At 44.1% G+C, this 13,178-nt stretch overlaps 1 protein-coding gene across 4 annotated transcripts in view; it reads right to left on the bottom strand.

Moving 5' to 3' along the window:
• The window catches only part of LOC139415029 (unconventional myosin-VI-like), a 144,093-nt gene that overhangs the window by 19,189 nt on the left and 111,726 nt on the right, over positions 1-13,178 (bottom strand). For 2 of the 4 annotated variants that reach the window (XM_071162776.1, XM_071162777.1), the window contains exons 26-31: positions 10,661-10,869; positions 9,036-9,114; positions 2,575-2,735; positions 2,380-2,421; positions 1,882-1,920; positions 484-522 (exon numbers count right to left, since the gene is read on the bottom strand). In XM_071162776.1, coding sequence (XP_071018877.1) covers positions 484-522; positions 1,882-1,920; positions 2,380-2,421; positions 2,575-2,735; positions 9,036-9,114; positions 10,661-10,869 — 569 coding nt within the window. The remainder of the gene's footprint in view (positions 1-483; positions 523-1,881; positions 1,921-2,379; positions 2,422-2,574; positions 2,736-9,035; positions 9,115-10,660; positions 10,870-13,178) is intronic. The other 2 variants (XM_071162779.1, XM_071162778.1) reach the window with 1 other exon arrangement.

Genomic DNA, 13,178 nt, shown 5'->3' with positions numbered 1-13,178 from the left:
ACAGGGAACCAATAAATAACAGCTGCTCTACTACAATGTGATACTAGTGGCCAGGAATCAGGACAAGGTTGATTTATATGTGTGACTAACTATAATAGTTAGAACCAACATATGACACGGTCCCGTTGTAGACTGAGTCACGCCATTATTTACTTACCGCTATTTGAAATAAAAGCTAGCTAAAAGTAAGTTATTGTTTGAGATTAACAACTTAAAAATATTTGAAAACCAATCATTAATTTGCATGGTGGCGAGCCCCACCCCATTGTGTAGGAATTCTCAACAATGATTAATGGTTAATTGTGTGGAATTATGCAGAATTACCCCTAATTAAGGCGATGAATCCCTATTAAGACGATTAGTATTTATTCACACATCATATACTTCTGTTGATCATGCCGTTTCTATCCATTGAGGTTAAAGTGATTGTGAAGATTTTTTGAGATGTCAATCATGGAACTTAAAGTAAGGATCTCTACCCACCTAGACAGAAGCTCAGACATTTCCTTGGCCATTTCCTCCCTAAAAGGACATGATGAGCCCAGCACAATAACAGTTAGAACCACGGAGAACTTTCAATACCATCCAACTGTCACACGTGTACAATGATTGCAGTTCTAAGATGGCACACAGAGGAAGACGACGTGTAGAGAGAGAACGCTTATGCTTTACAGGTGGCGTGACACACAGAGGCTGATCTGTCAGTGTGTGTGTGTGTGTGTGTGTGTGTGTGTGTAATCGTGTCTGTGTAGTGTGTGTGTGATCTTTTCAGCATGAGGCTGTAAAAACAGCCCAGAACTCCTTCCTGCTGTTCTGAGAAGGAAGATGTTACATAATTACAAGAGCTTCTCTTCCTGATTGGGACACTCAGGTGATGCACACTGAGACAACGTGCACATTCTAATATCTACACTCTGCCTAGATCCTCTGGAACTGTCCTTCATAGTGATTTCTTATTACCTGACGAGAGAGCACATTTTCGAGAAATTGATCAAGGGCTTAAAAAAAAAAGTGAAATGGACCATACGGCAAATCCATTAGGACCCTTTAAAACACCACTTCAGAGAGTGTCATACAGGTGAGTGCACAGCAGAATGTATCTGATTCACAATGTGACACATCCATTAGGAGCCTTTAAAACACCCCTTCAGAGAGTGTCATACAGGTGAGTGCACAGCAGAATGTATCTGATTCACAATGTGACACATCCATTAGGACCCTTTAAAACACCCCTTCAGAGAGTGTCATACAGGTGAGTGCACAGCAGAATGTATCTGATTCACAATGTGACACATCCATTAGGACCCTTTAAAACACCCCTTCAGAGAGTGTCATACAGGTGAGTGCACAGCAGAATGTATCTGATTCACAATGTGACACATCCATTAGGACCCTTTAAAACACCACTTCAGAGAGTGTCATACAGGTGAGTGCACAGCAGAATGTATCTGATTCACAATGTGACACATCCATTAGGACCCTTTAAAACACCCCTTCAGAGAGTGTCATACAGGTGAGTGCACAGCAGAATGTATCTGATTCACAATGTGACACATCCATTAAACACATGTTAGTGAGTTGGTTCGGTTTAGGGGCTGTGGAGAGCTGAGGTCTAGTTACCAGATGCTAGTTTCGGTGCTACTGCGTACAGCATATTGATTAGTAATATCAAGATAATGGCCAGCGCAGTCAGCTTAGCCGTTGCATTTCCACAATGCATTCTTTTCAGCCTCAATATTTAAAAAAAATACAAATAAAAGCATGCATCAAAAAGGATATAAAGTGTGATATTCTATGTGTACCACTACTGAATAAAATAAAGTGCCAGAGTGCTGAAGGTGTGTTTAAACATAGTGAAGGAGGTGTTTAAAAGTAACCTACATGGACATGCTCTTGAGCTTTTGAGATCCACCAGCTCCACTGCAACAAGAGAATGGTGAGGATTACAAAGGAGCTCTGACACTGTACACAATACAGGAGCCAATCAGGAACTGGAAGAAAAGGTCATTCCCTTTCCTCTCTTACTTTGATTGGTTAAAGGATAGATCATTCCTCTCTGACATTAATTAGAAAATAAAGGAAAATGATTGACATTCAAAGTGATTCAGTCATGTCTGATAATCTAATTCTGAGGTCAAATCCCTTGTACATGTAAATAAAGGTGATTCTGATTCAGAAGTTGAATTATGAGATTGTTTAAATATCAGAATTATCCTATCATCCATCGATCAATGGCTGTGCTTGCTTGATAGAGTTAAGGTTGGTTGGTTGACTTAAAAGATTGCTACAGTATGCAGTGCAGTTATGGTTCAGTGGTCAGGGGGTGGTCAGGTTTAGGTTGGACTGGGGAGCTGAAAGGGTTGAATCTTGGTGTCTTACGTAGCTCTCTCTGGGGAGGATGGACCACCTGAGGTGCCGTTACTGGGAGAAGAGAAGAAGAGAAGAGATTGGTGACTGACGCGCAGAGATTACAAATATATATTTCCATTTCTCCAAAATCTACATCAAGCCCCATCTCTGCTTTACATCAGAGGGGTAGAGACAGTGTATGGAGGTATGTTAGTGAGCTATTACCTGCGCAGGCCTGCGTCATTCTGGGTGTCCTCTGGGATGAGTTCAGCCTCGCTCTGGGCGATCCTCATGGCCAGCTCCCTGTCGCGCCTCTCCTGCTCCAGGATGTTCTGACGCGCCGCCGCCTCCTCCCGCTCAGCCTCCAGCTGAACATCCATCTCTGCCTGCAGAGAGACGGCATGTTTGAATATATGCGCGCACGCACACACACGCGCACACATGCATGCACACACACACACAAACACAAATCCGTACATCACAGACAATCCCAATACCACCAAGTGAGTGGTTCTTTACTCCCCGTAATAAGGGATTGTCCTGCCTGCACCATGTCCACTCATAAGTCATTCATAAGTCATTCATAAGTCATTCTCTTCCCAGCCCCAGCCAGACTCATGAAGGGTACCAGAAACAGGGAAAAGCTGTCAGATCAAAAGCATTGAGATATAACATAGGCCTAACATTTTCCAGTGCTCTCAAAATAGCAGCCCATCCCTGCAGGTTCGGTGTGTCTCCAGGTTCAGAAAATTGGGTGATACTCCGTTTGGCACCTTCTTCAGTCCCTTTGACAGCTTCCTCACACTCACACTCTCTTTGGGTCACCCACAGTAACACAAAGGACAAGAATAGGAGAAATACAAGCACCTGTGTGTCTCTCTGCGTTTCCTGCTCTCTCTCTAAGCCCAACATTCTCTCTCTGTCGGTCTTTGTCGGTCTCGCAATTTAAATTCAAGGGTCTTTATTGGCATGGTTTACATTGCCAAAGCAAGTGAAATGGATAAACAAAGTGAACAGTAAATATTACACCCATACACGTTCCCAAAGAATAAAGACATTTCAAATTACATATGTCTTTATACAGTGTTGTAATGATATGCAAATAGTTAAAGTACAAAAGGGAAAATAAATAAACAAATATGGGTTGTATTTACAATGATGTTTGATCTTCACTGGTTGCCCTTTTCCTGTGGCAACAGGTCACAAATCCTGCTACTGTGATAGCACACTGTGGTATTTCACTCAGTGCCACCCACACTGTGGTATTTCACCCAGTGGTATTTCACCCAGTTCATCAAAATTCAATTTGTTTTTCGAATTCATTGTGGGTCTGTGTAATCTGAGGGAAATATGTATCTTTAATATAATAATAATATAATAATATATAATAATATAATAATAATACATTGGGCAGGAGGTTAGGAAGTGCAGCTCAGTTTCCACCTAATTTTGTGGGCAGTGTGCACAGTCTGTCTTCTCCTGAGAGCCAGGTCTGCCTACGGCGGCCTTTCTCAATAGCAAGGCTATGCTCACTGAGTCTGTACATAGTCAAAGTTTTCCTTAATTTTGTGTCAGTCACAGTGGTCAGGTATTCCGCCAATGTGTACTCTCTGTTAAGGGCTGAATATCATTCTAGTTTGCTCTGTTTTTTTGTAAATTCTTTCTAATGTGTCAAGTAATTATCTTTTTGTTTTCTCATGATTTGGTTGGGTCTAATTGTGCTGCTGTCCTTTGTGTTTGTTACCAGAGCCCCAGGACCACCTTGCTTAGGGGACTCTTCTCCAGGTTCATCTCTCTGTAGGTGATGGCTTGTTATGGAAGGTTTGGGAATCGCTTCCTTTTCGGTGGTTGTAGAAGTCTATTTTCTGGATCTCTGTCTTTGTGTGTGTGTCTCTCTCTCTCTCTCTCCGTGTCTCTCTCAATTAAATTAAATTAAATTCAATAGCCTTTATTGCCATGGTAAGTTAAATTACTTACATTGTCAAAATACACATAACAACAATGGTGGGACCAACAGCAATAAGACACCAATAATAATAGTAGTAGTGGAAATGGTGTCACCATTAACAGCAACAACAACATTAATGAGAATAACAATAGATGAAAGCAATGGGCAGTCTCCACATGACTGAGAAGACACATGACACGGTATGAAAGCCAAAACAAAACGGGAAATATTATTGACATTACACTGCACTTTTTCACTGGCTGTCACTCGGGTTGTGGCAGGGGGACATTTTGGGAAAGAAAGATTATCTTAGGTCTGAGTATTTGTCACAGTGTAATAGGAAATGCAGTTCTGTCTCTACCTCTCCCCTGGAGCTGAGTTAGCACAGCATGTCCTATCAGATTTTCGGAGTGCTGTCCAGCGGCCCTATGGGGATGGTTTGGGTTAGTGAACTGAGCCTTAGAACCAGTTGACTGAGGGGACTCTTCTCTTGTTTCATCTCTTGACATCATAGGTCTGTGTTACGAAATGTTTTGGTTTTCGATGGATGTAAACTTTGATGGCCCTTTTTCCCATTCGATTAAGGAGGGTGTATTACCCCAATTCTTTCTTTGCACTTGCAATACAGTCTTGCAAAACTTTGCATGCAGTATTTCGATTGGATGTTTGTCCCATTTGGTAAATTTCATTATTTCATACAAATTAGGTTATTCATTATTTCATACATTTTGAGCCAGATTCTAAGTTCCTTTTAATGTCATAGAATGCTCTTCATGCTTTGTCTCTCAGCTCGTTCACAGCCATGTGTTGCTGATATTTAGTCCTAGATACCTGTCGTTTTTCAAGTGTTCTATTAAAACGGTGTCCAAAAATAATTCATATTTGCGATCCTGATTTCCAGACCTCTTTTGGAATAACATTATACAGTGGGGCAAAAACGTATTTAGTCAGCCACCAATTGTGCAAGTTCTCCCACTTAAAAAGATGAGAGAGGCCTGTAATTTTCATCATAGATACACTTCAACTATGACAGACAAAATGAGAAAAAAAATCCAGAAAATCACATTGTAGGATTTTTAATGAATTTATTTGCAATTTATGGTGGAAAATAAGTATTTGGTCACCTACAAACAAGCAAGATTTCTGGCTCTCACAGACCTGTAGCTTCTTCTTTAAGAGGCTCCTCTGTCCTCCACTCGTTACCTGTATTAATGCCACCTGTTTGAACTTGTTATCAGTATAAAAGACACCTGTCCACAACCTCAAACAGTCACACTCCAAACTCCACTATGGCCAAGACCAAAGAGCTGTCAAAGGACACCAGAAACAAAATTGTAGACCTGCACCAGGCTGGGAAGACTGAATCTGCAATAGGTAAGCAGCTTGGTTTGAAGAAATCAACTGTGGGAGCAATTATTAGGAAATGGAAGACATACAAGACCACTGATAATCTCCCTCGATCTGGGGCTCCATACAAGATCTCACCCCGTGGGGTCAAATTGATCACAAGAACGGTGAGCAAAAATCCCAGAACCACACACCTAGTGAATGACCTGCAGAGAGCTGGGACCAAAGTAACAAAGCCTACCATCAGTAACACACTACGCCGCCAGGGACTCAAATCCTGCAGTGCCAGACATGTCCCCCTGCTTAAGCCAGTACATGTCCAGGCCCGTCTGAAGTTTGCTAGAGAGCATTTGGATGATCCAGAAGAAGATTGGGAGAATGTCATATGGTCAGATGAAACCAAAATATAACTTTTTGGTAAAAACTAAACTCGTCGTGTTTGGAGGACAAAGAATGCTGAGTTGCATCCAAAGAACACCATACCTACTGTGAAGCATGGGGGTGGAAACATCATGCTTTGGTGCTGTTTTTCTGCAAAGGGACCAGGACGACTGATCCGTGTAAAGGAAAGAATGAATGGGGCCATGTATCGTGAGTTTTGAGTGAAAACCTCCTTCCATCAGCAAGGGCATTGAAGATGAAATGTGGCTGGGTCTTTCAGCATGAGAATGATCCCAAACACACCGCCCGGGCAACGAAGGAGTGGCTTCGTAAGAAGCATCTCAAGGTCCTGGAGTGGCCTAGCCAGTCTCCAGATCTCAACCCCATAGAAAATATTTGGAGGGAGTTGAAAGTCTGTGTTGCCCAGCAACAGCCCCAAAACATCACTGCTCTAGAGGAGATCTGCATGGACGAATGGGCCAAAATTGTCACACCCTGGTCTTAGTATTTTGTGTTTTCTTTATTATTTTGGTCAGGCCAGGGTGTGACATGGGTTTATTTATGTGGTGTGTTTTGTCTTGGGGTTTTCGTAGGTATTGGGATTGTGGCTTAGTGGGGTGTTCTAGCTTAGTCTATGGCTGTCTGGAGTGGTTCTCAATCAGAGGCAGGTGTTTATCGTTGTCTCTGATTGGGAACCATATTTAGGCAGCCATATTCTTTGAGTGTTTCGTGGGTGATTGTTCCTGTCTTTGTGTTTGTGTTCACCAGATAGGCCGTTTAGGTTTTCTCACGTTATTGTTTTTTGTTAGTTTATTCATGTATAGTTTTCTTTATTAAAGAATCATGAATAACCACCACGCTGCATTTTGGTCCGCCTCTCCGTTACCTAAAGAAAACCGTTACAAAAATACCAGCAACAGTGTGTGAAAACCTTGTGAAGACTTACAGAAAACGTTTGACCTCTGTCATTGCCAACAAAGGGTATTGAGATAAACTTTTGTTATTGACCAAATACTTATTTTCCACCATAATTTGCAAATAAATAAATTAAAAATCCTACAATGTGATTTTCTGGATTTTTTAAATTGATTTTGTCTGTCATAGTTGAAGTGTACCTATGATGAAAATTACAGGCCTCTCTCATCTTTTTAAGTGGGAGAACTTGCACAACTGGTGGCTCACTAAATACTTTTTTGCCCCGATGTATTTGTTTTCTTTAGGTTAACTGTCAGACCACAGATCGGTTAGAACCAGTGCTGCTGCTGTAATCGCTCCTTAGTTGGAGACAGCAGCACCAGGTCATCTGCGTACAGCAGTCTCTCTATGTGTGTGTGCGTGCCTCTCATACAGATGTGGAGAAGGAGACTGTGTGAGACACGGCCTGATTAGACACCTTACACATGCACTAATGAGCCTTTCTTCTGCCTGTGGGTCACTCAGCGAGCGTTCGCCGAAGTCTGCTGGAGCTGGCCACCATCCAGGGGCTCAATTGAGAAAGCAGTCTACTAACACCTCAGAGTTAGGGAACAAGCAGTCTACTAACACTTCAGAGTTAGGGAATAAGCATTCTACTAACACCTCAGAGTCAGGGAACAAGCAGTCTACTAACACCTCAGAGTTAGGGAATAAGCATTCTACTAACACCTCAGAGTCAGGGAACAAGCAGTCTACTAACACCTCAGAGTTAGGGAACAAGCATTCTACTAACACCTCAGAGTTAGGGAACAAGCAGTCTACTAACACCTCAGAGTCAGAGAACAAGCAGTCTACTAACACCTCAGAGTTAGGGAACAAGCAGCCTACTAACACCTCAGAGTTAGGGAACAAGCAGCCTACTAACACCTCAGAGTCAGGGAACAAGCAGTCTACTAACACCTCAGAGTCAGGGAACAAGCAGTCTACTATCACCTCAGAGTCAGGGAACAAGCAGTCTACTAACACCTCAGAGTTAGGGAACAAGCAGTCTACTAACACTTCAGAGTTAGGGAACAAGCAGTCTACTAACACCTCAAAGTTAGGGAACAAGCAGTCTACTAACACTTCAGAGTTAGGGAACAAGCAGTCTACTAACACCTCAGAGTCAAAGAACAAGCAGCCTACTAACACCTCAGAGTCAGGGAACAAGCAGTCTACTAACACCTCAGAGTCAGGGAACAAGCAGTCTACTATCACCTCAGAGTCAGGGAAAAAGCAGTCTACTAACACCTCAGAGTCAGGGAACAGGGGCAGTGTTGAAAAGAAGATCTCACTTTTTTTTTTAAATTGAGTTCAGAGAACAACCTACGAAACTAATTTTGGAAGAAAAGTTCCCTTGAATGCATTTGTGGATAAGAAAAAACTAATATGAACATTGAAGAAAAAACATCACTCTGAAGTTAGAGGAAGTTTGATGTCGTTTTTTCCTCCCAAAACTCAAACATCTGCAGTGCATGTCATGAATATTTACACCAACACGTGCACAGAAGACCAATATGATGGTGAATCTAAAGAGTAAAAAGGCTGTTTGAAAAGCACCAAGCCTTCCCCGGGCTCAGGGTGGGCACAAGGCAAGACACTTTGATCTTAGGGAGCAGCTTTCAGCATTAAACGCCTGTAGCTGACCTGTGGTCAGATCTCTGGGGGTTATCGGAGCTTTCCCTCTCCAATTGGACAACATGTGGAGCCAGACAAACAGTATATTACCCTCAGATGTCTTATCTCCACAGAACTGGAGTGACTGGGAGTATGGTCGGTCGGCCAGTGAGAGTGAGAGAGATGGAGCGAGACAGAGACAGACAGAGAGAGATAAAGAGATGGCAGAGAGAGAAGAGATGGCGAGAGAGAGAAAGAGATGGAGAGGCCGGTGGTGGGGAAAGAACAACACAGATGTTTGACTGAGCTCTCCTGCCAGAGAACATTGAGAAGTAGAGCAGGGGAAGTGGAGCATTGTACTAAAGCCAGATTGTTAACTCCTTCCGCCCTGCGGCAGACAGTGACCAGGAGAAACCAACAGTGGAAGAAGAAAACTAACCTGAAGTTTCCTCTCCTCTTTCTCTCTCTGCTTCCGCTCCTCTTCTTCGTGTTTCCGCTTCTGCTCCATCTCCGCTTTCCTGAGGAAGAGTAAGAAAGGCTATTAATGTCTGGTGTCACTGCGATATAAAGATCCTAACCAATACTGTAGAAAGTTTGGACTTCCTAATCAATACTGTACCATAAGTAATGGAAAGAGCTTCTACTGTACAGCCGCTCCTCTGTACAGCCGCTCCTCCATCTCAAGGCCAATCAATACATTATCCATCCTACTACAGACTTGAGGGAAAACCAGTTTTACCAACGGCCCCAATAAATAACTATCCATCCAGTTAGGATGCTGCTACAGATCTGCAGTAAACAGTCACATCAATTCATTGGCCCAAATAAATCATCCCTACAGTGACATGCTAGAGGTCTCGCTGCGCCTCACAGTGTTATATGGGTTTTGACTGACAGACGTTCTGAACTTGAGCACAGCTCACGTCAACAAGTTGCCCCCATCACTCCCCTTAATTGGGCAATTTTCTTGTTGTCTGAGTGAGGGAAAATCTGTAAATTAGGATGACTTGATGTAATTTGAAAGATGTGACGTTGAGGATTATAATAAATACTGATTTGATGTCATACAAGCCTGTGAGTCCAAATGTGCACTTCACATTTCTAAATCATAAAAGCCATGTCATATACAGTGTCAACATTTATGATGCACAGTTACAAGATGACATGTCGTCATATCCTGGGTTGTTCTGAACAGAATGAGCTTGTTCATTTATTGTGAAGAGAATTTGCCAGACCTGAATCCACTCATGAGTCCTTTCTATGCGCACCAAAATGATAATCTGTTTCTCTGAATTGCCCAGTGAAAGCCTAACACTTTATAATTTAGCAAGTCATATTGGCAAAAGAACAAGCTTTCAAATTATGCCCACCTGACCCAGATTGCAATTTTATAATGGACTGTTTTTGGATTGCATACACAACAGTAATTGTGTGATGGCGGGGATGCAGGGTTGTGCTCCAAACTAAACAACTACAAGTGTGCTTGCTCTAGTTCCTCAACGGCACAGCAAGGAGAAGAGTCATAGGGGTGCATTGAAATAGCTTAGGAACTGTGTACACTTTGGTAGGTGTGTGGCCACACCAGTTAGTCCTCTCACTTAAACCGCTGTAATTATTTTTCGTCTTATGTTGAAACTTAACATGTCTTAACATGTTACTCAATGCATCCAGAGTATTTCCAGATTTCTTTATCAACAAATGTGGAGAAAAGCACAGTAAATGTAAACTGCACTGTTTGGATTCAGTCTTGTGTCAGGTGAAACGTTGTGTTCTAACCTTTGGTCTAATCAGTTCCCCATTATCTCTAAACTGTTCCCTTTCCATTGCCACCATGGCTATGCATATGCTTTTCATATTTATTTAGTAAAGAAAAGAAGATTTAGCCCTATCCATATAGGTCAATTCCCACAAGTGTACATTATTAAATTAGGAGCTAGTGACTTGTGATGGACCATCGGTTGGTCTTACAGGTTTTACATACACCAATAAAAAGAGGGTCAGGACACGAGGCATGACTAATGTGTCGGAGCACCTCGGCTCTCTCTCTTCATCTCCCCAACTCACAGACGCCTGTCCTCTTTGTCCTGCTTGCGGCGCTGCTCCTCCTCCTCCCTCCTCTTCTTCTCTCTCGCCATCTCCTCCTGGATCTTCTTCAGTCGCTCCTTCTCTTCCTCCTCCTTCTTCTTGTTCTGCATGGCTGTCAGCAGCTCCTCTGACCTGGTGACCAGGGCCTGGTACTCATGGTCCATGTCAATGCGGGTCATTGCTGTGGTCTGAGGGGAGAGGAGAGTAGAATCCCTTAAAGAAGTCTGCAGCCAAAACGCAGGGCTGGCTTCATTCATTGAATAAAGACTAAGCAAAGACGAACACTTAATTTATTTCACTTTTGTTTTGCATTTAATTCGTTATATGTGTCAAGCCCCTAAATCAAACACAAACAAATGCATGTTGTATATAATTAGGCACGCCTCTTCATTCTTTTGTATGAAATTGCACAAACTGCAAACATACGTTGGGCTAGCACCTCACTCTGGAGCCAGCACCCGTGCGAGGGAAAGGGACTGGTTTGGGATTCAGCAAGTGTCTACTTGCAGCAAACAGAAATACAAACAAATGCCTTCCTGGAACATAAAGACACACGCCGCCTCACCATATTGGTCTTGATGGTCCAGGAAGTTCCTATTTCTGTTTGCTGCCGTCTCCTAACCTGAGCACTCACACATTCATCCCAATCAGAACCCTACATTTGTGACTGCTGGCATCTACAGAGCTTCCACACAGACAGTGGCATAGGATCGAATTAGAGGCAAATGTGTTATAGCAACACACTCTTCTGCTGATGAATATTCATATGCATCTGGGGTCAAATTAACCTTTTATCAGAATGCCTTATTCTGAGTCTGATGTGTTCTAACATCTCCCCAGGACAAGGTGCACGATCTGTTTTCAGAACCCAAACAGACGTTCAATTACATTTTGTCTACCATATCAGACTCTGAACTCACACTTAGCAAGCACTTAACGGTAGCTTGTGTGGCTTAGTCGGTAGTGAATGGCTTTGCAACGCTATGGTCATTGGTTCGATTTCCACTGGGGACACCCATAAGAAAATGCATGCACTCACTGTTGTAAGAAGCTTTGGATAAAAGTGTCTGGTAAATGGCATATGACAAGTGTTTCTTATGTAGCACATTGACTCTGAACTCACACTTAGTTCCAACTTAAAGGCCCGCTACTCTCCGCTCTCTAAAGGCCCGCTACTCTCCGCTCTCTAAAGGCCCGCTACTCTCCTCTCTCTAAAGACCCGCTACTCTCCTCTCTCTAAAGTCCCGCTACTCTCCGCTCTCTAAAGGCCCGCTACTCTCCGCTCTCTAAAGGCCTGCTACTCTACTCTCTCTAAAGGCCAGCTACTCTCCGCTCTCTAAAGGCCCGCTACTCTCCGCTACTCTCCGCTCTCTAAAGACCCGCTACTCTCCGCTCTCTAAAGGCCCGCTACTCTCCGCTCTCTAAAGGCCCGCTACTCTCCGCTACTCTCCGCTCCCTAAAGACCCGCTACTCTCCGCTCTCTAAAGGCCCGCTACTCTCCGCTCTCTAAAGGCCCGCTACTCTACTCTCTCTAAAGGCCCGCTACTCTCCGCTCTCTATAGGCCCGCTACTCTCCACTCTCTAAAGGCCCGCTACTCTCCTCTCTCTAAAGGCCCGCTACTCTCCTCTCTCTAAAGGCCCGCTACTCTCCGCACTCTAAAGGCCCGCTACTCTCCGCTCTCTAAAGGCCCGCTACTCTCCGCTCTCTAAAGGCCCGCTACTCTCCGCTCTCTAAAGGCCCGCTACTCTCCGCTCTCTAAAGGCCCGCTACTCTACTCTCTCTAAAGGCCCGCTACTCTCCGCTCTCTAAAGGCCCGCTACTCTCCGCTCTCTAAAGACCCGCTACTCTCCGCTCTCTAAAGGCCCGCTACTCTCCGCTCTCTAAAGGCCCGCTACTCTCCGCTCTCTAAAGGCCCGCTACTCTCCTCTCTCTAAAGGCCCGCTACTCTCCTCTCTCTAAAGGCCCGCTACTCTCCTCTCTCTAAAGGCCCGCTACTCTCCGCTCTCTAAAGGCCCGCTACTCTCCTCTCTCTAAGGCCCGCTACTCTCCTCTCTCTAAAGGCCCGCTACTCTCCACTACTCTCCACTCTCTAAAGGCCCGCTACTCTCCTCTCTCTAAAGGCCCGCTACTCTCCTCTCTCTAAAGGCCCGCTACTCTCCGCACTATAAAGGCCCGCTACTCTTCGCACTATAAAGGCCCGCTACTCTCCGCACTCTAAAGGCCCGCTACTCTCCGCTCTCTAAAGGCCCGCTACTCTCCGCTCTCTAAAGGCCCGCTACTATCCTCTCTCTAAAGGCCCGCTACTCTCCGCTCTCTAAAGGACCGCTACTCTCCGCTCTCTAAAGGCCCGCTACTCTCCGCTCTCTAAAGGCCCGCTACTCTCCGCTCTCTAAAGGCCCGCTCCTCTCCGCTCTCTAAAGGCCCGCTACTCTACTCTCTCTAAAGGCCCGCTACTCTCCTCTCTCTAAAGGCCCGCTACTCTCCGCTCTCTAAAGG

The sequence above is a fragment of the Oncorhynchus clarkii genome, chromosome 8 (genome assembly GCF_045791955.1).
Source record: "Oncorhynchus clarkii lewisi isolate Uvic-CL-2024 chromosome 8, UVic_Ocla_1.0, whole genome shotgun sequence".
Classification (NCBI taxonomy): Eukaryota; Metazoa; Chordata; class Actinopteri; order Salmoniformes; family Salmonidae; genus Oncorhynchus; species Oncorhynchus clarkii.
Note: the sequence above shows the minus strand (reverse complement) of the source record. Positions and strands in the feature narration are given on the sequence as shown.